Source organism: Narcine bancroftii, chromosome 2, assembly GCF_036971445.1.
Source record: "Narcine bancroftii isolate sNarBan1 chromosome 2, sNarBan1.hap1, whole genome shotgun sequence".
NCBI classification, from domain to species: Eukaryota; Metazoa; Chordata; class Chondrichthyes; order Torpediniformes; family Narcinidae; genus Narcine; species Narcine bancroftii.
This window is the reverse complement of record NC_091470.1, coordinates 102,753,194-102,780,007: the sequence shown is the minus strand read 5'-3', so window position 1 is coordinate 102,780,007 and position 26,814 is coordinate 102,753,194. Positions and strand designations below refer to the sequence as shown.

Below are 26,814 nucleotides of genomic sequence, written 5' to 3'. Positions count from 1 at the left end.
TGTAGTAACTCCCCAAAAATCTGGGTGTGGTAAAACCCACTAGTGGCAGATGACTATCAAAAGCATCAGTGCCATCCACCCTCCCCCAGTCAAACTATTCCAAAGTATTTAATCAAACACATTCAACCCAACGATTCCAGTCCCAATGACTGTTCAGGATCTTCAATGTCAAGAAGACTCTGTCAATCCAACTTTCTTTCCATTATTCCCATTCCCATTTACCCTCCTTTTAGGTGACAATAATGGCGACCGTCCACTTCCTCGTAAATCTGGCAATGAATTAGCAAAGATTAATGCATCATGATCATTCTCAAAAAATTGAGACTGAAAATTATCAAAAGAACTTTCAATACAGCAGGATAACGAAAAGCAAATTTATAACCCTTTCTCCACAGTACTACTTTAGCTGAATTAAATTCTCTACTGCCTCTTAATAATTTCTTAACTCAAATCAGCATTAAAAAATCCATTCTTATTTCCCTGAACCATCATTGGAGTCTGGTTTTGTCGAGCCTTTTGAACTGCAATCCACAGTTTTGATTTGCTGCTTGAGATACCAGGATAGAGAAATGATATTGCGGATTGCAGTTCAAAAGACCCTATTTTTCAGGTCAAATTTTTAGTGGGGGGGGGGGGGTCGTCAAATCTTACATGGGTCATACTTTGACTGCAGTAAGTACATGTGTCATTCAATGCATCAGGAGCTCAGATGGCTAGAATCAGGAGGTAAATCGGCTTCTGGGGCATTAGGAGCTCAGATGGGAAGGTGGCTGAGGCCTAGAAGGAAAATGAATAGCCAGGGCTTAGGAGAGGGTCTGTGCCCGTAATGTCAGAAGCTCTGGTGGATGGATGGCCAGATTGAGCTTGGGGCGTCTGGAGTTTGGGTTGTCGGGGCATTGGGTGTTCTGGTGGTTAGGCGGCTGGGGTGAGGATCTGCGGTTTGAAGTTTGGATGAACAGGTAGCCTGGGTCAAAGAGGAATCCAACTTTTACATGGGTTATATGGAAAATGTGCCCTTTTTTGGCCAGGGGGGGGAATGGTTGACTATTACATGAGTATATAGGTAATTATCATTACAGTATTCCAAGAAATTTGTGTTAATGTACTTTGTGCCACCAAATTCAGGAATAGCTGCTACCCCTCCCCCAACTAATTCCTAATCAACAAACTCATTCATTTAAGGACTCTTTCTTTGCACTTTAGTAATTATTTTTTTTCTGTGTTGCACAGTTAGTTTGTTTATATTACTTTCTTTGATTGCATTTCTCTCAGTTTAGACTACCAATAAGTCGAAATATTAGCTGGCCTGCAGGAAAAAGGATCTTGGAGTTGTATGTGATGTCATGTATGAACTCTTGACAATAAATCAGAACTTTGAATGATATAATCTTCAGTATTGCACAAACTTTGAAATGTTTTGTTTTGCACAGGTTCTGCTGTCTGGCAGTTATCAGCTTCGTTTTTGAAGCTCCCTATATCTGGCACCCACTGCATTGTGGGTGCTACTATTGGTTTTTGTTTGGTGGCTACAGGTGCACATGGTGTGAAGTGGTTGCAGCTGCTGAAGATCGGTGAGTTGTAACTTGGGCTGAGTGTTCAGAATTCTTAAAATGTGTGGAGCTGTTGAATGTTTTTGGGATGGGGAGGATAAAGTTTAAGATGGCTGTAGAATGAAAGACCCTGCATCAATTAAAATTAGTGGCTCAGACTTTTAGTGGTTTTCTGTCTTGAGCAAATGATGACCCTTGCAAATCATAATTGTTGCTCTAAGTATTTAATGAGGATCAGCATGGTTGAGACTGAGAACATTTAAAATAATTATGGCTCACTAAAGGTTGCATTTTTGGATGCTGTGATCTATTTAAATCCTCTGGCAATGACTAGAAAATAGAATTGTGAAACAGCGCCCTCTTTGATTCCATCAAATTATTGGTATGTAATTGGAGCAATAACAATTTTGCACCCAGTAATGTAAAAACATTCCAGGCTTTTAATCTGATATTTAATCAGCTGACTATAACATTCGACGTCACAATGGGGACCACAATACTGAACAAAAATGGCTCACTGCATTTTCAGGGGAAAAAAAACACCATTTGCCAGTGCTAACATTCATTTCTCCAATTGTTACAGTTGCTTCTTGGTTCATCTCGCCACTTCTGTCTGGAATTATGTCTGCTGCTGTCTTTTATTTGGTCCGCTACTTTATTTTACACAAGGTCAGTTATTCATCGTGAGCTATGGGTGTTCTGGTAAAAGCTACACTTGGTCTTCCGTGCAATGTTAGTTGGTTAGTGATGCATTTCTCCATAATACTGTAATCTTTATGATCAACAGCAATGCCCGCAAGTAAACATGCCTGATTTTTGGTATCTATCCCCTGAAGTCACTCCCAATGTAAATTATGCTGACTTCAGAGGTGGGTAATTGTTGGTGAGCTGCTGCAGTCTCTGTGCTGTTGGTGGAGAGTCCCAGGGTTTTTGAAGGAATGGCAGTATGTCTGGTAGGTGACTTGAAGATGGTGTTCCCACGAGCCGGTTATCTTCATTCTTCATAGTGGCTGAAATGGGTGTTTTAATTTGTTCTTGAACTTTCCATTTGCAGTCTATGTGAGTGTACAAACAAAATACATCAATCACATAACAGATGTATACAGTGCATCAATCTAATTCAAGTTTTGCTCATAGAGGCATCACAGATTTAGGCACCTAAGTAATGTCATTCTAACCAATAGGCAGTCACCTATATGTTTAATCCTACAATTCTTCATAATGCTCATTGTGACACTTTTGAGCTTGGAGGTCAGAATAAATCTTCTTGAATTTTTCACTCATCACTCTAGGTACTTGTATACAATCACAATCTCATCTGTATACATTACTCCAGTTACACGTAGAGAGCACCCGTCAAACTCCTCCCCACAACTGAGATTACGGAGAGGTTGTATCCGTAATCATTCTCTGTAATTGTAGTATTACAGGTGTTCAATTGAGTTTAGCTGTTGTGCTCTTTATCAAATGTACACTTTTTAAAAATCTTCTGTGCAATGTTAGTTGGTTGGTGATGCATTTCTCCATAATACTGTAATCTTTATGATCAACAGTAATGCCCACAAGTAAACATGCCTGATTTTTGGTATCTATCCCCTGAAGTCACTCCCATTATAAATTATGCTGACTTCAGAGGTAGATCTACCCTCATGATTTGCTTAATTTCCACTTTATTATCTCTCCAATATTGATGTAGTTTGAGACAGTCCCAAAAATATTGGTATGATTGCACATCAAAATGGCGTCACTGAGCACATCTTTTCCTGTGCTCAAACAGGCCGCGCATTCGTCTGTGTCGTGACGTCACTGCCCACGCATGGGCGGGACTTATGGGCCAGTGTGGGCTACCATTGGAGGTGCAAGCAACTCTGTGTAGTCACTTTAATTCATTTCCCTCCAGTAGAATAGTCCCTGGGGACTGATCACAATCTTTCTGCATTCTTTCCAGCATAATTCTGAGAGGTGCTGTATCTCCCCAACACATGAGGAGTCTTAAATTCTCTCATTTTAATTTTCCATTCAAACTTCCTCTAAGTAGGGCTACATTAACTTTTGACCATCAAGGCAGGTCTTTTCCCACATTTCATTTGTAATACAAATATTCATTTCTAATTCCCATTTCTGTTTTATTTCCATAGTTTTTCCTGTAACGTTATCTTGAAGCCATCTGTAGGTGTAAGCTATCAGGTTCTTTATCACCCCCTTCATAGGCAGCATGAAAATCTTTTCTAGTGTAGATGGTATTTTACCTATCTGCTCCCAATCTGCATGTGGCTCAGTAGTGCTGCACTTGAAATCTAAAAGTCCATCCCGTCAAACCAAATTCTTTCTGAAGACGTTCCCACAAAAAAGCTGATCCACAATAGTTAGCCCTTTATCCACCAATTTTCTAAAGGCATTATCTACTTTTACAGGTAGAAATTCTGGGATAGTTACTAAAGGTTTAGTTTTCTGATAGCCAACCAAGTTTTCATTGTGAATTTAATCCATTATCTATTTTTAATTTCTTCTGATTTGCTTGGTTTGGGAATGGTAGCCCTTTCAGAGAAATACTAGGGCATAAATTTTGTTCTATATTCACCCAACCTGTCTACATATCATTTATTATCCATGTTTTCAGGGTCCTCAGCTCTGCTTCCCGGTGGTTGGAAAATTAAGGCCCTCTTTTTGTTTAGTCTAAAGTCTAACTTTAGGTTTTATTTTGCCATACACATCTTGATATCAATTTGTCAAGAGTTTTAAATTCTATCATAGGAACTCCTACCAGCAAAGATTAACATAAAGCAGTCTGGGCAAAATATTCATTCGGACAGTTTCAATTCTATCAATTAATGATAAGGGGAGAATTCACATCTGCCTTTATTTCCTTCATAATTGGCTTCATATAGTTTAAGATGAAGGGAGTGATAAGACATCTAGGTATCTGAAGCCCTCTCTAGACCAATGAAACCTGACCTGGTTATAAAATTGTGATGGCCATGTACCTGACAGCATTTTTACTTCCAATTTTTGAGTCATTAATTTTATAACCAGATATTACATACTCTTAATACTTGCATCATGCAAGGCACTGAAGAAATGGGGTCAGTCATATACACCATGATATCATCTGCAAATGGGGACATCTCATCTTCCACTCCTCTATAATTTTTTTTATACTAACCCTTTTGACTAATAATTACAGCAAGTAGCTTTAATTATATATTGAAGAGCAGGGGACTCAAACTGACTCCCTGCCTAACTCCACGTTTTAACCAGAAAAATCAAGAGCAACATCCATTCACCCTCATTCTTGACCTTGGTTTTAAATATAGTACTTTCACCCAATTTGTAAATTTTGGGTGAAACCCCATCTTATCTAATGTATGTTTGATAGATCCAGTTTACTCTATCAAAAGCCTTTTGTGCATGTGAACTAAGTATCGTAAATGCCTGATTTTTTTAACAACGATGTTAAGAATATGGCTGATGCTATTGGCTCCCTGTCTACTGGGTATAAATCCTGTTTGATCAGGGTGTATCAACTGTTATAACCTTTTGAATTCTCTTTCTTAGTATAGCGCTAAGTATCTTTTGATCGTTGCCATAAAAACTTATCGGCCTATAGCCTTCACATTTAGTGGGATCTTTCCCATCCTTATAATGGAGATTATAGCCTCTGTCTACCATTTAGGAGGATTTCCTTCCAATAAGACATAATTACAGCCAGAAGTCCTCCCTAGAACACTTATAGAATTCTCTCAGACTCTCATCAGTCCCCAGGGACTATTCTTTAGTTTATTAATAACTCCCTTTATTACCTGTTCTTCTATACATGCTGTCATTTTTACCACTTGGAAAAGAGAGGGTAGATTTAATCTAGACAAGAATGTTCTTCCCCCTCTTTGATTTAAGGAGAATGATTTAGATCTTTACAAAAGGATGCGAATGCATCTGCTATTTCATTTGGTTGTGAAACTGACTTCCTTGAGGCCAAATGAAAGACTTTGGAGGCCACTTGATTTGCTTGCTCTTTATGCAACTAGCTCTGTTTCCCTTATGATATTTTTGATTTGAAAATCTCAGGGCCCCTTCAGCTTTGAATGTCAAAAGCTCCTCTAATTTGTCTTTTTTTGTCTTAATTCATTTAGGAATTTTTTATTTTTATTATTTTCAAGTACTGACTCTAGTACTAATCTTTATACTTTCCAGGTCTGATTGCTTCTTCTTGTTCTACTTGATATTTTGATCATTTTACTCTTTATTATTCCTTTAGCATCATCCCATAAGATGGATGGTGTAACTTCACCATTATCAATGATATCAAAATACTCCTCCATACATTGTTTAATTTCCTGAATCAGTAAAGGGTCAGTCAATAGAGAAATGTTTGCTCTCCAAAATGTTCAATTATTCAGTGAAGATCATTCCATCTGGAGATGGAAGCCAGCTGTCACATTGGGATTAAGATAATATATTCTGTTAAATTCAGTCCACTCCTCTATTGCATGGGAGGGTGGCATGGCAATCCTAGAAAACTGTTCCTGTTGCAATTTTTGTCACATGACACAGCAGAATCTGCATGCATCGAGAAATGAGTCGAAGAATGTTATTTTTAATTAAATTCATGAGCTTGTTTCATTCTAAATTTTAGATAATGATTTGTGAATTTTCTAAATGAATTTGTTACCTGAATGGTGGCATGCCATCCCTCCCTTGTCCATCTGTTACCTCCTGCCTGTGGGTCTGTGCTCCTCCCCTACCACCATTTTATTCAGGCACCTGTCATATTTTGTTCATATTTTGAAGGGCTCAAGCCTGAAACATTGGTTATGTAATCTTTGTCTTTGCTACATAAAGTACATTTGTTAAGTTTCTCCAGCACTTTTTTTTTAGGCCTTTAATCTGTATCATGTTGCAGTATTAGTTTAATCAGCTATAAAATTAGCTGCTTGGATTGAGTGATAGCTTGCTTTACTAAACAGCAAAATAGTGAGTGGTTGCACTTTGCGGAAATTGCTGAAATGTAAATGAAGATTGGCTTTTCGTCTTACAGAGGTCAGTCCATCATTGGGGCATTTTGACTTTGCATGAAATTTGCTTCTTTGGTATGCATTTCTTGATCTTTCTGTCAAGTTATTGTACTCAGTGCTCCTAAACTAATAATATCAGAGCCACTCCTGAGATTTCTATTGTTTCTGCTGGCAGCAATTGAATCAACAAGGGGTCTTCCTTTACTTGGAAGTGATAATGGGCTTGTGGTTGTTGAATTGCTATTTATTCTACTAGGTTGGGTAGCGACTTTGCTCTTCATTTTATCCAAGCTTTGGTATGAATGGTAATCCAGGTGAAAGGAAAAGATGCTGTTGCATTTTGGGAAATGGTTGATCTTGTGCTGAAATATGAAGATTGACTGTTATGGCAAGTTGGCTTGAGGAAGGCTACCTAGGAATCAGAAGTTCAGCAGGTAATAGTAATCTTCTACCCTCTTTAGGGACCCTCTTAAAGATTGCCTCGTATCTGTTCCATTTTGTTTAGTGGTTGGTGTTAACATTGTCTATGTTGCAACAGTATTAATGAACTCAAATGTATAAATGTTTTGTCACATTTCTGAAGTTTGAAGATCTTGATTGAGTAGGATTAAAAGGAAGCAAGTATTTTGAATTTGGCATCTCTTGTGTTGCAGGCAGACCCTGTGCCAAATGGACTCCGAGCTCTACCTGTCTTCTATGCCTGCACAATTGCAATTAATCTTTTCTCAATTATGTTCACAGGAGCGCCCTGTAAGTACTGATTAGTTTGGAACTTGAGTGTACTGTCTATTAAATAGCTTGATTATCTTTAAAATAATACTTAGACTTGTGGCACTGAAACAGAACTTCATTTTGTAAGCTCCCTGCTAACCATTCACCCATCTATACTAATGTATGGTCCATGGCCTTTTTATGCCTTGGCTATTCAAGAGTGTTGAATATTGAGTCTGTCCCATCAAGTCATCAGCAACTCCAGATTTCAACTTTTCTTCCAGGTGAAAACTTTTCCTTTTGATCTCTAAATCAAGCAGTCTTAAGTATATGCCTCTCATAACTTTTGTTCAGCTCAATCATGTTCTTCCTCCCCCCCCCCCCCCCCCCCCCCCACCACTTTCAAGGCAATCTGCCTTTCATTATTGAAGCATGCTTTGGAGATCTAGGGGTACATGAGGGGGAAATCTGCAGGACATGAAGGGGACATGAAATGTCTGGCAGATGAGGGAAAATCCCAAGAGATTCTGCAAATATATCAAGGGCAAAGGAATGACAATGGGGCCACTAATGAATCACTGTGGTCATCCGGGTGGAGCCTGATGGGCGAGATCTTGAATGTGCCTTTCTTTTAGAAGACCTGCAAGGACAAGCCAAGGCAAAGACTGAATTGGGGAATTCAGCGTAGATTTGATTTCCATATCAGAAATTCCAAATACTGAAAAGATCCAAAAACCAAATTTTTTGTTTTAGCACCAACATGTCACAAATTGGAAAAAAAAATTCACCAGCTGACCTTGCACATTCTGTTGGTGCCCTCAACCCACCCAAAAGGCAGGAGTGGGGACTGGTGAGAGCTGATGCTACTTTGATTTTGTTCCAATACTGGGAAAAAAACTGTTTTGGATATCGGGTACTGTAATGATACTGTTTTTGTGTATTCTTTGTATATTTTTAAATGCAAAATAAAAACTGGAGTTTTTTTCCATTGTAAGAGCAGCAATTTGTGGACCATTTTTCAGTAATGTCCGAACTGTCTGGCAATGTTGTCTCTTGAGACAAATTTCCTAGAATAAATTTAGTTTTTCTATACTGCACTCTTATTGGAGCAAAAAAATAACTTATCCACTTGATTTATTTGAGAAGGGAAGAAATGATGGAATGATAGACTAGTTCCCTTGTGATTCTGAAGTAAACTTCTTCAATTTCTAGTGCTGGGATTTGACCGAATTCCACTCTGGGGTACAATTTTGATTACATTAGGAAGTGGTGTCATCTGTGCATTCATCGTCTGGTTCGTCGTCTGTCCAAAAATGAAGAGAAAAATTGAAAGTAAGTAAAATTTAGATGCTTCAGTGAGCCATGGTGAGCGCTCAGTGAGTGCAAGGATATTTGGGTTGGGGGGAGTGGTCCCACAATATCCATGATAAACCCAATGTATTTATTTCCGTACATGATGAATTGAGTACAAATTTGTTATGGCTAATATTTAGAGAAACTATGTCACTGTGCCAAAAGAAAAAAAAAGGAGGAACTCTGATCAATGCAGTGTCCATAAGAGGAAAAGATGTATAACCAATGCTTCAAGGAAGGGCTCAGGCCCAAAATGTTATATTTTTAACCCCCTGTGAATGCTGCATGACCTGAACTTCTCCTGTATTTTTGTTTTTACTACATTTGCAGTGTCTTCAGACTTGTGTTTCTCTTCATGCTAGAAGTAGGCTGGGAACTTTAAATGTAAACTTTTCACTTTCCCTCACTTCCAATGCCTACTCCAGAATGCTAGGAAAATGTACTTTATAAATCTGGAATAAAACTGGAAATGCTGGAAATTTAGCTGCTCAGGTAGCAACTGTGGAAAGAAACATTTAACATTTCAGGTCAAAAATCCTTAATCAGGTAGCTTTATAAAGCTGGCTGATTAAGGCGACTAGAATTTGTGAGTACACTTTGTAGAAAGCAACTCCTCAATAAACTCCTTTATTGAGGAATTTAGCAGTTTTGAGGGGATGTTTAATAATGTGATCTTTGCTATACATTAGTTTTGAAGCTGACAGAATAAACAGAATTTATTGAGATGTTGTACTTTATTGAATCTTTTTGGCCACAAATAAACTACAAATTTTCTAATCATAAGCGATTCTTGAGCCAGTGGGATGATACATGGGATGTCTTCGTTGAAGAAGCCTTAGTACAAACCTATTTCATCAAACTAAAAAAAAACTATTTGGATGTAGAAAGTTGCTACCTTTCACCACCTTGATATTTTAACATTCTGTGATAGTAGCTTTTGTATTTGGAGTAATTGGATGGGGAGTACTTGATAATAGTGAGCCACTAACAACTTACATTTCAATGAATCCTTTCATGAACTTGTTTAAGTTGTGCATTTCATGTTTAGACTAAAATTACTAACTTGTTTTGGTCTTTGTGCTCAACAGGAGAGAGGAAAGTGTATAATTTAAATAGCAATATACTGGATAAGAAGAGCGAACATTACTATTCGGTATCCAAGAGTGATCTGGAAGAGACCCATTTAAAAGTTCCTTTGACTGATGCAGCATCTGAAATCAAGACCCCTGTTACTGAAGCAGTTTCTGTAGTTTTGCCTGTGAAGCAGAATGGAAGAATTGCTTTTATAGGTGACTCAGCAGAGGATGTAGGAAAGGATGGTGGAGAAATCAAAGAAACTAATATTGACCATGTGATGAATGGTAAGAGATTAAATTGTTGATTAAGTAAATGCTGAATATATTAATTTCATTCAAGTAGCTTGCCCAGAGTTCCTGACTGGTATACAGACTTTAGCAGAGTTCAAATGGTCTTCTGGGAGCCAATATGATTGTTACATTTAGTCTTGAATATGTGAAGTAATTGCTTTGGAAATTGCTGCTGTCCCAAATGGTGATTTTTTTTTTTAAAATGAGTTGATTTTTTGCTAAGCAGCATTTAGTTTCCTGCCAAATTTTGAATTGCCATGCACTTGCTATTCCAAATATAGAGTATTTCCACTCAGTGGACTCAAATCCTAAAATTCGATTGATCTAATTATAGGCTAACCTTGTAGTTTTTAGAAATGCAACTATTTGTAGGAAATTTTAAACGTGAGATTTTTGTAATGACTCACTATTGTATTTTTAGCATTTTGTTCTTGATGAGATTTTCTAATTTATTTTGTTTCCCTCTAATAAATTTTTTTTGGCTCAAAATTAGTTGAAACTTTTGCCTAATGTAATTACAGTACAACTCTTATCCAAACTGGTTGGGACCAGGCCTGTTTTGGATAAATGATATTTTCAAGTAACTGGTCTTTTTTTTAAACAAACCAGCTCAGTAGCAACAGCAAATCACCTTTAATGGTGTTTAAACAACAGACAACAAAGGAAGGCTTTTAAAGCATGAAATAATGTTTAATTCTAATCAAAAAAACCTGAACCAAAATCCTCAGTGATCCAATTTTTTTGGAATTAAACATTATTTCACTTCCAGTACCAACATCAAAAACTCAATTCTACTCAGGTTTTTTGTTACAAAAAAATTTCGGATAACTGAGGATATCCTCGTTTGTCTAAAAAGTTTCAGAGGTAAAATGATGTCACAGGTTGAATTTTTTGTAAAAACCTGAGTAGAATTGAGTTTTTGGTGTTGGTACTGGAAGTGATGTTTAATTCCAAAAAAATTGGATCACTGAAGATTTTGGATAATTGGAGCTGTACTATACTTTTCAAGATGGTAAAATGATGTCATTATCCAGTTTGCATTTGGCTCTTCAGAGGAGATGGCATTCTGCATATGCAGTATACCCAATTGAAAGAGTATTTGAATCCCTTATGGGAAGGGGTAAAGGGTGAATCAGAATAAGTGGAGATGGGGTGTTGGAGGAACTGTTGAAGATAATAGGAACTGGAGAATCTGAGACTGCAGGCTCTGGTTGAAGATGAGGGTAGGTAGAATATTGTCTTTGGTGTGGAAGGTGAGCAAAAAGAAGCATGCATTGGAATAGATGTAACGTAATCCTTGTTAACCAAGTATGATAAGTAATCTATAGTTAAAAGAATGTGTGGAATCATAGAAATTGTGGGAGTGGGAATCTTCAGACTGAGAGGATGTGCATTTTTGGGGACTTGTGGGGTTGTTCTGCACATTACGCACCAAAATCACTCCATGGGGATGATCACAAAAGGAAAGAGTTGGAGGTGGGCCATGTAAAAGTCAAGGTTGAGGAAATTGGCAGCAAAGGTAATGAAATGAGATTCAGAGGGGTAAAGCAGCAAATTACAAGGCACAAACAATTGTGTAACCGATTGTTCCAGATGTTTTTCTGTTCCTAATCTCTTGTAGGAACTGTACAGTTTGGAAGCAGTCATGTGCAGTTCAACCAGGTTATCGGTAACCAAACAAGCACCAATGGCTATAGTGGTCATTATCACACCGTACACAAGGATTCTGGATTGTACAAAGAACTTCTTCACAAGTTGCACTTGGCTAAAATAGACTGTGCTGGAGATTCAGGTGAACCAGGGAGCAGGCCATTACGCCGTAACAACAGCTATACCTGTTACACCATGGCAATCTGTGGCATGCCTCTTGATTCCTTCAAGCCCAAAGATGGAGAAGCAAAGGCAGAGGAAATGGAAAAGCTGACATCTGGCTTGGAATCGAAGAAACGTATGCGGCAGGATAGTTACAGTAGTTACTGTAATGCTATGGCTGACTCAAATAAAACATCTGAGAGAAGTGTGAAGCTTGAAATTGAAAAGACAGACCGCAAGTGCAGCGATGGGTCTATGGATGAATGGCGTGAGCAGGAGAAGCCTGAAGTTTCATTACTGTTCCAATTCTTGCAGATTCTAACAGCCTGCTTTGGCTCATTTGCTCATGGTGGCAATGATGTCAGGTGAGTAATGTTGCTTTGAATTCCTGGTGAGGCATAAATAACCTATCTTTGGTTTTTGTGGCAGACTGAACAATATGGATTTTTTTTTTAATTCAAATAGGATAAAGCCCAAAATTTAATTCATGAGGAAGGAAATATTTAACTTTGTATAAACTAATTGTAGGAAGGTTAACAAGGACATAGAAAATTCAAGGAAAGGTAGTGTGGAAGGGGGGGGGGGGGGGGGGTCCTCAAGTCTGCAGAAATTAGCTGTTGCTGGTGTGCTTTTTTAAACACAGTGAAGTTCTACTGGCATGTTATCTGAAATGTTATTACTGGTGGGTTTAATATTTGAGGTATAGGGCTGGAAATAAATAATATTTTGTCAAGAAACAAATTTTTAACAAGAAAATATGAGGACAGTCAAATGTTGCTTGAAGCATGAGTTTAGTTAAAAAATGAATACAAGGGTTGAACCAGTTGTAGAACTTTCTGTTCCATGGCTTTGTTGGCAGATATTTGTTTAATCAAAACTAAATTCTTGAGACTCGTCAGCTTTATTGCACAATGCTAATTAAATTCTCTTTTATTTTTAGCAATGCAATTGGTCCTTTAGTTGCTTTATGGGTTGTTTACTCAACAGAAGATGTTGATTCAAAAAGTGAAACTCCAATCTGGCTTCTGCTCTATGGAGGTGTGGGTATCTGTCTTGGTCTCTGGGTGTGGGGTCGTCGAGTTATTCAGACCATGGGCAAGGATCTGACACCAATTACTCCCTCAAGGTATGCAGACTTCTGAAGAAAATCTGACAGAATTTTGTACTAAGATTGATCTTTTCCAAACTGGGGTGCCTGCAAAACTAAAACTTTGCCTAACATAAAGCCACATGCAAGATGTTTTGAGTACCTTGTTAAAATTCAATGTAATTGCTAATGTGTTGTCTAGTCTGAATGGGAATTTTGAAATTGCTTGAAATAAGGGATTGCTTCTTGTAAAGTGGGAAATTTCCATTTTGGAATCTAATATTGAGCAATCCCATTATATCAAGTATAGTTGCAAGCTTTGTTCTTCCTCCAAAGTTTCCTGCAGTCTTGAATTAGACTACAGCAACAGTGATTGCACTTTCATTACTGGCCATGCTTGTGAACTTCATGATGTTGAATGATCAGTTTTAAGGTTGAAATGAGTCATCCAGCAGGTTCATCCCCTTGAGCAAATCTAGTTTTTGCCCTATTTCATTGAAGGGACCAAAAGCTGAAAACTTTGGGGCACAATGCTTGTTTTGTGCAGAATTCACAATAAGTGGATTTGCATTGGTGAATGTTCCAAAATATAAGGAAATGGTGTGGATTGATTATACTTTCTTTTTACAGTGGCTTCAGTATTGAATTGGCCTCTGCTCTTACTGTAGTTATTGCTTCAAATATTGGTCTTCCTGTCAGTACAACACATTGTAAGGTGAGTGTCATTTCGTACAACTTCCAGTGTAACCATGTTATTTGGGAAAGATAAAATACTACTAGGTTTAGGATGGCTATTTTCAAAGACATGAGCTTGAAACTTCCAGTTGGCATTTTTGCCCAATCCATGACTATCAAGACATTGTAATAGATGTAATCAATTTATTAAGTTGTGCTTAATAATAAATCTGAATGCTTTTCCACTGTTTACTGTTTATTTCTGCAGGTTGGCTCAGTTGTAGCTGTTGGCTGGATGCGTGCAAAAAAAGCTGTTGACTGGCGCCTCTTCCGAAACATCTTTATGGCGTGGTTTGTCACAGTACCGATCTCTGGTCTCATTAGTGCTGCCATAATGGCTTTATTCAAATATGCTATCTTGAAAATATATTGAGTACCACCTTTCTTCAGGGGAGTCTTGTAACCTTGTGCTTGGTTATACAACCCCATGGTTGTATCTCTGTGCTACTGTAGACCTGTTGATTTGGATTGTTTAATGTGAAACATCTTCAATAGAAGTCAAAGCTTCGAGTCTTAAGATCAGTTAACAACTATTTCAAGGGGGTCCTACTTGAAATGTACATTTTCCTTTTTACTTTTTGACTTTGCTTTTAATTTGAGAACCATTGTCTTTTTTGTATAGTGTTTATTACCGCATGTTTTAAAACAAGGTGTGTTGCTATTTAATACTGTGAAATGAGCTTTTTTGACATTTACTGTGAAATGAGCTTTTTTGACATTTATCACAAATGTATGCATAAAGCACTTCTCTGAGCCACATGGTAAGCAACTTGTATGTCAATTTAAGGCCATGTTGAAGTACCAAAGAGTGGGGCAATCAAATGTGCAGTTTTACAAAGTCTTCCATTTAAATCTAACAAATAGAAAATTATTCATTTGTAATTGAATTGGTCAAATGTTCATTAAAGAGTAGCAAACCTTGTATTTCTCCTTGTATATTTTTTTTAACATTTGCAGTAGCAAATGGCAGAATGTGCATAGTATTTGCATTTACTATGAATTTCATGGGCAATGAAGAAAAACAGCACCTATGGACATTGCATTCGATTAAAGTAATATCCCAAACTTGAGGGTCTTGAGTTTCAATATCCTCACTCAGTTTACAATTGGCTTTGTTAACAATGCCCAACTTGGTATTGCCAATGGTGTATCTCATATTCAAGATTTGGTAAAGAGAGTTGTTCCATGTGAAGCAACAATTCAGTGGTCTTTTCCATTCGATCCTTGCAATGTGGCCTCTTGGCTAGATTAAGTGACTATTTTGCAAAGTGCTTAAGCTTGTTTGCGATGGCTATCTTGACTTATAGTTGCATGTCATTTTAACTCTCCATTCCCATCCTGCCCTGTCTATTCTGTGCCTTCACTGTCACAGTGAGCCGAGACTTAAACTAGAAGAGTGCCTCATTTGCTTGGGGAGTCTACAACCCAATAGTATGAACATTTGATGTTCCAATTTCAGTTAATCCATGCCCCTACATTTTTTCCCATTTCTCCCAGTGCACCCATTTCTCTCCTTTTGTTTGCCTTCTTTCCCCCTCCCCAAACCGTCCTTTTGCCCGTCATTCTGCACCCCACGTTCCACTTATAACTACCTGATCCCCTTCTAAATACTTTTTTCTTCTCCCACTCCTTTTACCTCTACAGGTGCGGCTTGAACTGTTGAGTTCTTTCAGTGGTTATTTTTGCTCCAAATTCTAGCATCTGAAATCTGTCTTCTCTTGTGATTCCTCTACTTCCATATACACAGGAGGAAGCAAAATTAATTGTAATGCTCTTGTATGGCATGGAGTAGCCATTCTGTGTGGGCCCTATGCCCCAGAATCCACAGCACATTGAAATAAAAGCCTTTTTTATGTAGTCAAGAGAGAAATACAGGCCCATAAACTTGAAGGAATCCTAAGGGGGTCATAGAGAATGGCTGCTATAGAGCAAGAGTATCAATGATGCATTCTTCACTTATTGCAATTCTCAGGGTCTTGTCTTGAAACATTGACAATTCCTCTTCCATCCCCCACACCCCTCTCCCATAGATCCTACTGACCCACTAAGATCCTTCAGTGTTTTTTTTGTTTCTGATTCCAACACCTGCAGTCACGAGTCAAAAAAAATCAATGATTGAAACAATGCTAAAAGCAACATTCAGTATTTAATTAAACACTATCTTAAGAGATGAGCAAGAGGACTTGAGTGAGGGAAAATCTCCCCTGTGAAATGATCTTGTAGGTTTATAAAACTGGAGTGTAAAACTAGATGGAATAAATATAATGGGAGAATTTTCCACAAAGTAACAAGCTGCAGGAGAAAATGGGTGTTACTGGATCAAATATCTGATTTTATACAATTGGAATACCAGCAGGGTTGGTATAAAGCTGTGGTCTAAAGCTGACTTAATAGAAGATGAAGCACTTTTTCCAAGTTGTACAGCTAGTATAGACAATGGGCTGAATACCCTCCCATCAGAGTAATGGAATTGCTGTATTCCCATTTGTTTTTCTACAACCTATTTTCCCTTGCATGGCAATCCACACTTTGCCCACTCTACTTGGTAATAAGTGTCAATTAACTGGCAAACCAGGATATCTTTGAGATGGCAAAAGAAACCTAGGAAATGGAGAAACTCTGAATCAGAAAGCAAACTCCACCCAACATTGGTGGTTAGGGTTGATGGTCTTGATAGCAGCATGAAAATTCTGGAAGGAGATCTTTATCAATACAAGGTCAGTTTTGTTTGTCAGTGGTGTCAAAAAGGAGAGAACTGAGATCCAAGAAGAGCAAAAAGATTTTTTAAAAACTGGGAAAATTTGCTCTTCTTTGGACGAAAAGATATTAGACTAGATATTGGAGGGCTGATCAGAATGTACTTGAAATGTGACATCATTGTTGTCACAGGGCTGCAAAGATTGAAAACTGGGTCATGGATAGACTTCAGTAATGCCATAAAGCAGGGGTGTCAAACTCAAATTCACAGAGGGCCAAAATTTAAAACTTGGACTAAGTCGTGGGCCAAACTAAATATTTATTGAAAATTTTCAACAACATCTGCATGTTTTCTCTTCTTTTAACATATGTAATGTTAAACTTTTTCTTATTAAAATAAATATTTAATAATAGTTTTGGTTAAACTCTTTCCAGAAGAAGCATTAACAAATGAGAAATAAAATATTCAATAAATAATATTTCTCTATAGCCTTTAAGCTCCTTTTAAATGTTTTTTTTTCACAAGTCAAAAAAATAACAACGTTGTTCAATGAAAATCCAATCTTTGAACTATGAACAGTCCAAAGTTAACCAAATAAAATATTAATTAAGCTTGGATTAATCACAGCTCTGTGATTTACTCTGATGCACCTGGGTCTAACCCAGATACTTGGCATCTCTTAGATGCAAGTTCATCAAACTCTGGGATCAGAGTTCGCCTCCCACCTGTCTTGAAAGGTCCTGTTTTCTGTCTTTCGTTTGGCCATTTTCCGTGAGGGGTTTATTACATGTGAGTTGGGCGACAGGTCCCAGATGCTAATGAAAGTAAAGAGAGGAGGTGGGGGCGATTAGCGGGCTGACGGGCCGGCGCCAATGCATTTGCAAAGCATTCTGGGATTTGTAGTATTAGGTGTGCATGTGCTATACTGGCACGGCGGCCAGCGGGCCAGCTCTAATATATATTTGAAATGATCTTGCGGGCCAAATAGAATTATATCACGGGCCAAATTTGGCCCGTGGGCTTGAGTTTGACATGTGTGGCATAAAGAATGCATCTGGTTACATTTGATTTTAATGTTTTACTTTTGAATTAAATTTACAGCATAGAAGCCAATTCTAGCAATTTAAACCAGTGCAGCCCAATTACACCTACAATTAACTATACATTTTGGAATGTGGGAAGAAACCCATGCAGACAAAGAGAACATAGAAACTTCTCATACAGCACCTGGTTTGCTGCGGTGTAATAGCAGTTTTTGAGGCTATGGAGGTAAAGTATACAGGTGTGGGCTGTGTAGCGTGGTATTGTGAACTCACCATGGTAGGTCACCCAGCGGATGCGTGGAGCCGCAGGCCAGGTTGCAGCTCACCTGCTCGAATGAACTGCGTGCACGTGGTGGGGCGAGTTGAGTAGTGGCAATGTTATGCCTCTTTCTAGAAGTCGCAGGGCTATCACAGTGGCAGCAAACACGTGATATCACCCTCCCCCAAGTCCCTTGGAGCCCAGACCAGGAGGGATACAAAAAGGGAGAGCAAACTCGAATAAAGGCTTTGCTGATTAACCTTGTGTATGTGCATTCATTTTGTAGCTCTACCGGAGTCGTCGCTACACAGGCTAAGATAGGATTCAATGATAATTATGAATATCAGAATTAAACAACTTAGCAACATCAACCTTTCTAGTGCAATACAGTATGTTTACGATTATCCAAAACTCTGCACCGGATGTGCATTGGTTAACTGTATTTTCCAAACATCTGAGAAATGGCTTTAAGCAGCCAAGTTTAAGCAGCAAAATACTTGCATGGACTGTCGGCAATCCTGCCCTGGCGCCTGAGGCCCCCACTCTGATCCCCAACACTTCTCACTGCTGTCGCCAGCCCTGCCCAGGAGCATCAGTATAATGCTTGTATCAGCTGTTAAAAGAACAAGGTTTTTCAAGCATGATTCTTACCAAAAAACATGACCTCTACTTACAAAAATCAGATAAATGCAGCAAAATAAGTACACAAGAGCTCTGTTGGATTCAAAATGGTGCTAACAGCGCGTCGGAGTCCGACTTGAGCACGGCAGGTTTTAAAAAAAAAAGACCAACTTGCAATGTCATGTTGCTGAAAAATTTTGCAGATAAGAATTTCAGTAAAGTGGGGTTTAAATAATCAGAAATTACTGTATTTGGTTTATTCCATGTTATATCTGCAGTCTTTAATAGACTTCTAACATTTTGACTGTCCGTTTGACTTGAGAGATGTGACATACCAGTTCATTTATTAATTTGAGGTAAACTATTAAATAATGTAGATAGTAAGACCATTAATTGCAAGGATGAGACATCACAATAACAAGATGATGGAGTGGTGAAGTTGGTGCAAATTATGCACAAGCATTCTTGTATTTGGGTAGGTTAACAGAGACAAAAAGTATGGGAGAAATAACTTGGACCTTTATACGTGGTTCCAATTCCTACTGTGCCTTTACATCCCTTCTGACCTCCCCCCTCCTTGATGCTGAACAATCTGTCCTGAGCAAAGAGCTCACCTTTACTTCTATGCTCTGCAAGAAATTCTGGGTTTGCTATGATGAACTCTTCTGCTGCCTCCTCTGTGCCTTTTTCTTTGACAAGGAATCCCAACAGCACCCCACCCAACATGATCCTTTCATCTATCTCCAATAGTCATCTTCCTACACATCCCCTCCAGCAAATTTCATCCAATTGCTGATGGGACATTAACTGTCTGGATTTTTCCACCTTGCTTACCCACTCTAACCTCAGGCCCCCTAAAATGGCTGCTCTATTCTTAATTTGTACTAGCCCCAAATTCACCATCAAACCTGCAGTCAAGGGAGATATGGTTGTTGTCTGGTGTACTATATTGTTGCTGAGGCAAGACAACAGCTCTCAAACAGCAGTAGACCAAGGCCCCACCAACCATCTTCAGGATATCATTTCCCAGACCATCACGAACCTCATCACTTAAGGTATATCCTTGCCATTGCCTCCAATCTGATAATTCCCTGATCGTGCACCACCCAAAAATTCTACCTAAAATCCACAAACAGCCCAGGCAGACCGATGCTCTGCCTGTTCTTGTCCCAGTAAACTCATCTCCCCATAGCTCAACTCAACCCATTTCTCCCACCCCCCCCCGTCTCTCTTCCTGTCCCTTCCCACCTACATCTGGAACATCATTCTCTCCACCTGTGAAGAATTCTGATTCTCTGGCTCCCACTGCCTTATTCTCAGCATTGGATGTGTAATTCATTCACACATCCAGTCCCCATCGGGAAGGCTGTGGAACTTTCTGCTTCTTTCTTGAACACTGAGCTGTTCAGATCCCATTAAATAACACTTCTCTGCTTGGAAGAATCTCACACTTCTCAAATTTCCTCCAGATCTGGGATGTAGCCATGGGCATACGTATGGACCCCAGCTATGCCTGCCATTTTTAGGATCTAGAACAACTTTTCCAGTTGTACTCTGGTACCATGCCCAACATTGACTGAATTGCTGCTACCTCCTGCACTGGTGCAGAATTTGACAATATTAAATTCACTGCCAAATTCCACCCTGCTTTAAACTTACCTGGACTGTCAGTAACATTTCCCTCCCCTTCCTAGACTTCTCAGTGTCCCATCTTCAGGGGACAAACTATCCACAGATATCTATTACAAACCTATTAACTCATAATCACCTGGATTTTACTTCTTCCCATTCCTGTCCCTTGTAAGGACTGCATCCCTTTTCACAATTCCTCTGCTGCATCTGTTCCCAGGATGCTGCTTTATATTCCAGGACATCCTTAATGTCCTCTTTAATAAACATGGGGTGGGGTCTGTTACTGTCATTGATAAAGCCTGCATCTATAACCTTAATTTCTTGTATTTCTGCCCTCATCCCATTCTTCCCCTTCTCCTCCTCCCCCAGACAGTACAAGGACAAAATTCTGGTCCTCATTTTCCACCCATCAACCTCTACATCTGTCACAATATCTTCCAACACTTTTGCCAACTTCAGATCAATGCCACTGTCAACCGCTCTGCAAGAAACCGGTCTCTCTGAGATTCCCTAGATTGATGCCTCACAGCTCCTGAATCCCAGGTTTCAGTTCCGATATCTAGCACAGTCTGCATGCAGTTTGTATGTTGTTCCCATAACCACTTGAGTTTCTTTTAAGTACCAGTTTCCCCTTGCATTCCAAAACCATGCCTCTGGTCTAGAGGTGAGTGGTCATTTCTGGAAGGTTCTAAGGGAAATGTTGGAAAAATTAAATGGGGCTGGTGTAGGATTAATGTGTGCATGATGGTGGGCACAAACACATTAATGGTGGGCCAAATACCTTGTTTACATGTTGAATGATTCAATGACCTCCACTAACAACAAACAAAAGGCAGCAAATAAGACCATAAATATCATTGTTCAGTCATATTAAAAGATTGTATTTGCGAGATGATGGTGAAGAATTGTGGACTATTGTTCTCTGTTAACTGTCATGGTAAAAGATCAAAGTTCACAAACCACAAGATAAAGGTTAAAAATGGGTTTCCCAACGCCATTATCAACCAATAAAAAGGCAAACAAGATCATAAAAATAACAGATTAACTGCAAGTTTACTCAGAATTGGAAGCTAATGACCTCACACCCATAACCCTCTATTTTTCTTGCCCCCATGTCTAAGAGTATTTTAAATGTCTATAGTACCAGCCTCCACCACCACTGCTGGGACCCACTTTTCTCAATAAAACATTTAAACTTTCCTCACTTTATACAGATGCCCTCTGGTGTTTGTGGGATAAAGCTGCTGTCTGTCCAAACTATTTATGCCTCTCAATCTTGAAGACAATATTCCAAGTGTGGTCTCACCGGTGTTTTATAGAGTTGCAAACTCAATCACCTGAAGCCTTCTTATCTACCCTATCAACCCACGTGCCAACCTTAAGAGATGTATGGATTTGGGCCCCAAGGTCCATCTGTACTTTCATACTGTTAAGAATTCTGCCATTACCATGTTCTTCAAAAGTGTGACTCTCCAAAATGCATCACACATATTCTGATTGAACTCCATCTGCCACTTTTCTGCCCAACCCTGCATCTGGTAACCTATAACAACTTTTTACACTATCCACAACACCTCCAATCTTCATACCATCCACAAACTTGCAGACCATCCCTCTACTTCGTATAAAAATCACAAAGAGCAAGGATCCCAGAAGTAATCACTGCGGAACTCCACTATTCATGGACCTCCAGGCAGAATGCGTTTTTAAACAACAAACTCAGACTTATTTAACAACTCTTACTTTGCACATTATTTATTACTGATTTTTTTTTCTGTATTGGACAGTCAGTTTGTTTATATTTCTTTCTTGGTTAGATTTCCCTCTTGTATACATATCTTGCTTACAGTTTTTTGCACTACCGATAAATAGAAATACTCCCCGGCCCACAGGAAAAAGAATGTCAAGGTTGTATGTGATCTGACAATAAATAAGAACTTTGAACTTTACATCTCCCACTACTCTCTGCTTCTCCAGGCAAGCCAATTCTGAATCCACACAGCTAAGGTTCCATGCCTCATGACTTTCTGAATGAATCTATAATGAGGTGTCACGAAATTCATTGTTTTGCAGCAGCATTATAAATACAAATAGTGAATAGAACCAGAGAACATTACAACACAGAAACAGGCCCTTTGGCCTTTTAAGACTATGCCAAGCTATTATTCTGCATGGTCCCAATGACCTACACCCAGTCCATAACCATTCAGACCCCTCCCATCCATGTACCTGTCCAAATTCTTGTATGTTAAACTTAAGAACACATTCACTACTTCAGCTGGCAGCTCATTCCACACTCCCACCACTCTCTGTGTGAAGAAGTTCCCCAAAACTTTTCCCCTTTCACCCTTACCCATGTCCTCTGGTTTGTACCTCAGTGGAAAAAGCCAACCTACGTTTACTCTGTCTACACATTCATCCTTTTAAATATCTTTATCAAATCTAATTTATTTAACTTTTCCCTGTAACTCAGTTCCTGAAGTTCCAGCAATATCCTTGTAAATCATCTCTGCACTCTTTCAATCTGATATCTTTCCTATAGTTAGATGCACACAACACTCCACATTTGGTTTCACCAATGTCTTATACAACTTTACCATAACATCCCAACTCCTATACTCATTCAATACTTTGATTTATGAAGGCCAATATGCCAAAAGCTCTCTTTACAACCCTATCTGCCTGTGATGCCATTTTCAGGGAATTTTGTATCTATATTCCAAGATTCCTCTTCTACGCATTCCACAATACCTTACCATTTACTGTGTAAGTTCTTTCTTGGTTTGCCCTTCCAAAATACACTCAGACTTGTCTGCATTAGATTCTATCTGCCATTTTTCCAGCTGCTTTGAGATCCATTTGCAAGCTTTGAAAACCTTCCTCACTATCCACAACACATCCAACCTTTGTGTCAACAGAAAACTTGCTGATCCAATTTCCTATGTTATCATCCAGATCATTAATACAGATGACAAACTACAATGGTCCCAGCTCACCACTAGTCACAGACCTCTAGTCTGAGAAGGAATCATCCACCACCACCCATATAGCCAATGTTGAATCCAGTTTACGACCTCACCGTGAATACCGAACATCTGAACCTTCCTGACAAACTTACCATGTTGGACCTTGTCAAAGGCTTTACTAAAATCCATGTAGACAACATCCACAGCCTTCATCAACTTTCCTGGTAACTTCCTCGATTGGTAACATGACCTACCACACACAAAGCCATGTTGACTATCCCTAATCAGTCCTTTACTAACTAAACCATGACAAAGGAAGTGTGCTTTGGATCTTGGGCAGTTCCTTTATGCCTCCATACTTTGATCTTGCTACCACTCTGATACAGATCATTCTTGGTTTCTCTCTCCAATAGATCTTTTTCCAGAATTCTATAGGCTCTTTTAAATACTTCTTGGCAAACTGTAATCTGGCCATCCTTTCTGTGGTTTGGACCTTGCAGTGTAGTCTCTCTATTCCTTTTCACGAAGTCTTCTGCAGACAGTAATTATTGACATATCCCCATCTGCCTCCCTAAGTGTGTTCCTGATCTGTTGGAGATATGTTTGGGGATTTTTCTTCATTATGATCAGAATTCTTCGGTCATCAGCAGTGGAGGGTTTCCTTGGAATACCAGTCCCTTTGCAATTCTTGAGCTAACCAGCATGCTCTTTCTTCTTAATAATGTTCCAAACTATTGGTTTTGGTGATCCTAAGATTTAAACAATGTTTTATGCTTGTTTTTCAGCCTCATTATGGCCTCTTTGACTTTTGTTGCCACAACTCTGGTCCTCATATTGAAAAATAGCAACTAGTCTCCAAAGGTGATCAAAATCTTAGAAGCAAGCCTAGCTCTCTTATACCTGCACCAATGAAGCAATAAAACATACCTGAGTAATCACATATACCTGAGAAGCCAAATGTTCCAAATGTTACAGTGCCCTGAAATAAGTGGACTATGTATAAAAAGTGCTGTAATTTCTATATGGACAAACCAAAATGTATACAAATAACCTTGAATAAAATCTGGAATATGCACTTTAATTACATGTGAAATGTTTGATTACCAATTTAAAACTGGAGCACAGGGGCAAATAAAGAAAAAAAACTCTTTGTCCCAAACGTTATGGAGGGCACTGTACTTGTATGTTCAATCTCTTAGAATAACTTCCAATAATTTACTATCTACTGATGTCAGGCTCACTTGCCTATAATTTCCAAGGTTACTTTTGGATTCTTTTTAAACAATGGTACAATCCTCCGGCACCACACCCGTGGCTAAGGATATTTTAAATATTTCTCTATTTAAACATTCACATTGACTTCTCTGGTTTCCATTGTGATGGATTATGTTATATTTTATATTGTAATGTTTTAAAGGAGATAAATTGTGGTGTTTTGTTTTAGTTAGGACACAAAAAAAATACAAAAACTTCACAGCACAGATCTCATTTAAAATGCCAGAGATCTGCTCAAGCTCAAGCTGTCTAGGCTCCCAGTGCCTTTGTAAAGACAATGTAAACGGCTTTGCTGAAGGACATCACAAATAGATGTTAATTGGACATGCTGTGGAGTAATGGACTATTGTTTTGGAAAGCAACAGATGCACGGACTCAAAAGATTGGGTCCAGTGCTGCAATCTGCCTGAATACAGTTTGCTGTCCTAAGAAGGTCATGTGGTTTTGCAAGCAGAGAGAGTCAAACAGGTTTCTCTCTAAATGTGGAGAGAGAGGGAGACTGCTGGTTTTCTGCATTGGCTTTTGGAAGCTTGTTTGAACCCCCAGTTTGAAGACGGGTTTGAGTTCTCAGTTCAGCCTGTTCATAGTCCTTGTGGTCCATACAAGAGGAGATGGCTGGCTGTTTAATGTTTCACCCAAGATAAGGGAAACAGAAAAGGAATTCTGTGGTGACCTGAAAGAATGAGGTTATCATCTGGAAACCCTGATGAGGAAATTTTTTTCAGCAAGACACTGAAGTGGCTGATCAGAAGAAATCAGTTTGTGTGTGTCCAACAAACAAATCTCTCTGAAAACCAACAAGAACCTTCCTGAGCAGTAACCATTTACCTTTCGAGGACCAAAGCCTGGTGAAGATTTATAAATGTTAAATTCTGTGCACAGTATAAGAATTGCCTGATACCGGTGAACTTGGAGGAATGAGAAGTGAGATTGGACTGTGAATCAAAGGACTTTTCTGAACTTAACACACACACACACATTATATACATGTGTGCTTAGACTTAGAAGAGTTGTCAATAGTAATAAGTTAAAGTTTGATCCTGTTTTTATGTTTAAAGAAAATTAAAAGTAACTTTTGTTTAAATAACCACTTGTCTTGGTGAATTTCTATTGCTGCTGGGTTTGGGGTCCTCTGGGCCCGTAACACCATCAAACCTCCATTCACTTCCCCCCCCCACACCCCCCAATGGCTTCTCCCAGCTCTGTCTCTCTCTCTTTTCTCTGTCTCCTTTCACATTGACATAATCAATTCTCTTCTGTCCCCTGATCATATCCAATTAACCCCTTTTGTTGGTCTGTATTCTGAGATTTTACTTATTCTGCTTACTCCTTGAAGAAGGGCCCAGGCCCAAAACGTTGGCCATATATCTTTGTCTCCTATGGACGCAAAAGACTGACTGAGTTCCTCCAGGATTTCAGTGTTTTTACTGGCTAAAACTTGTACAATCAGGTCACAAACATTGTGAAGGATTCCCCACACCCCTCATGTTAACTGTTCTCCCTTCTGCCATCTGGTAAGAGGTGGTGTAGCACTCGGGCCCTTATGTCCAGATTGGGCAACGTTTTTTTTTCGCCCAAGACATCAGGCTCCTGAATTCCCAGAACATGTGTGGATAGTGTACCATGGACTTTTGCGGTATACATGTTAATATTTCAATACGTTTAACTTCTATTCTAACTAATATTTATGTAAATATGCTCCCTGATCTTGGAGAAATGCTATCTCGTCTTGACTTGACCATAAACTTGGCTTGAACCACTTTAACTAAAAAAGATTCTTAAAGATGGCACTGAATGCAGACCTGCAGGGAGCATATATGCAGTGCTCCTTGCGGGGTCCAGTCGACTGCACGGGCTTGGAATGGCCTGTTGAAGAAGCCGATGGTGGTTTTATTTGAGATCCCGCGACCGAAGACAGGGGGAGCTTCCTCATCGGCAGCAGCCATGAGGGGTTGCAGACTCCGGGGCAAGCAGAGGACTGGAGCAGGGCGCCACAGGGTCAGGAAGATCACCCAGTCTGAGAAGAAGTGGAAGAGACGACCCACGGGGACTGTGACCACGGCGGCGGACCACTGAGAGGGCCCTGTGGCTGAGGGAGCAGTGCGAGCACGTGGGGCTGCTGGCGAGGCGAGGAACCCACGGCCACCGCGGGCTGCGAACTAACCGGAGGAGTACCAGGTATCGGAACAAGGTCGCCGAAGGGTCCCTGACCGTGGTTCAGATCTGGAGCTAGGGCTGCCAATGGTTTGGACTGGATTCTGGGTGGCTGCGGGAGCGTTGGAGGCAAACCTACAGACACTCGTGACTCTGGGAAGGACTCCCTTTTGCTTTTCTCTCTCTCTGACTGTAAGAGGCGCTTAAGCAATTTCTGCCGGTGGCGAATCTGTCGGCCTTGCAGCAGGCAAAAAGGAATTGAACCTTAAAATGGCGGCCAAGGGAGCCGGCTCGCCCCACGCCGCCACAAACAAGACCAACATGGAAACTCTTTACTTCTCGCGACGACCCAAGCCCTCAACAGTTTCAACTCACTCGATGCCCATGGCTTCACACGCAGTAACCATAGCGACCGCTCCGCCCTAACCCGGAAATGCACGTCCATTACCGGAAGTTGGGTTCAAACGCCGCTCGCGGGTGGACCGGCGGCAGTCATGGCGGACGTCACCGCTCGTAGTCTGCAGTATGAGTACAAAGCG

At 39.6% G+C, this 26,814-nt stretch overlaps 2 protein-coding genes and 1 long non-coding RNA gene across 5 annotated transcripts in view; 2 read left to right on the top strand and 1 right to left on the bottom strand.

Moving 5' to 3' along the window:
• Positions 1 to 14,551, top strand: part of LOC138754033 (sodium-dependent phosphate transporter 1-like) — a 22,542-nt gene extending 7,991 nt beyond the window's left edge. For both annotated transcript variants that reach the window (XM_069917770.1, XM_069917771.1), the window contains exons 3-11: positions 1,431 to 1,571; positions 2,134 to 2,219; positions 7,216 to 7,312; positions 8,486 to 8,605; positions 9,715 to 9,987; positions 11,615 to 12,170; positions 12,746 to 12,931; positions 13,523 to 13,607; positions 13,836 to 14,551. In XM_069917770.1, coding sequence (XP_069773871.1) covers positions 1,431 to 1,571; positions 2,134 to 2,219; positions 7,216 to 7,312; positions 8,486 to 8,605; positions 9,715 to 9,987; positions 11,615 to 12,170; positions 12,746 to 12,931; positions 13,523 to 13,607; positions 13,836 to 14,000 — 1,709 coding nt within the window. In that variant the 3' untranslated portion in view covers positions 14,001 to 14,551. The remainder of the gene's footprint in view (positions 1 to 1,430; positions 1,572 to 2,133; positions 2,220 to 7,215; positions 7,313 to 8,485; positions 8,606 to 9,714; positions 9,988 to 11,614; positions 12,171 to 12,745; positions 12,932 to 13,522; positions 13,608 to 13,835) is intronic.
• On the bottom strand, positions 1,968 to 26,740 carry LOC138754036 (uncharacterized). 2 transcript variants are annotated; one of them, XR_011351545.1, is made up of 3 exons: positions 26,651 to 26,740; positions 18,129 to 18,240; positions 1,968 to 2,605 (listed from the first exon to the last, which is right to left on the bottom strand). It is a non-coding gene; the product is annotated as an uncharacterized lncRNA (long non-coding RNA). The 2 variants fall into 2 exon arrangements; XR_011351546.1 differs by lacking the exon at positions 26,651 to 26,740 and adding an exon at positions 26,540 to 26,644.
• Positions 26,711 to 26,814, top strand: part of snrnp200 (small nuclear ribonucleoprotein 200 (U5)) — a 97,230-nt gene continuing 97,126 nt past the window's right edge. The window contains exon 1 of the mRNA XM_069917765.1: positions 26,711 to 26,814. Within this exon, the coding sequence (XP_069773866.1) occupies positions 26,770 to 26,814 (45 nt within the window). The 5' untranslated portion in view covers positions 26,711 to 26,769.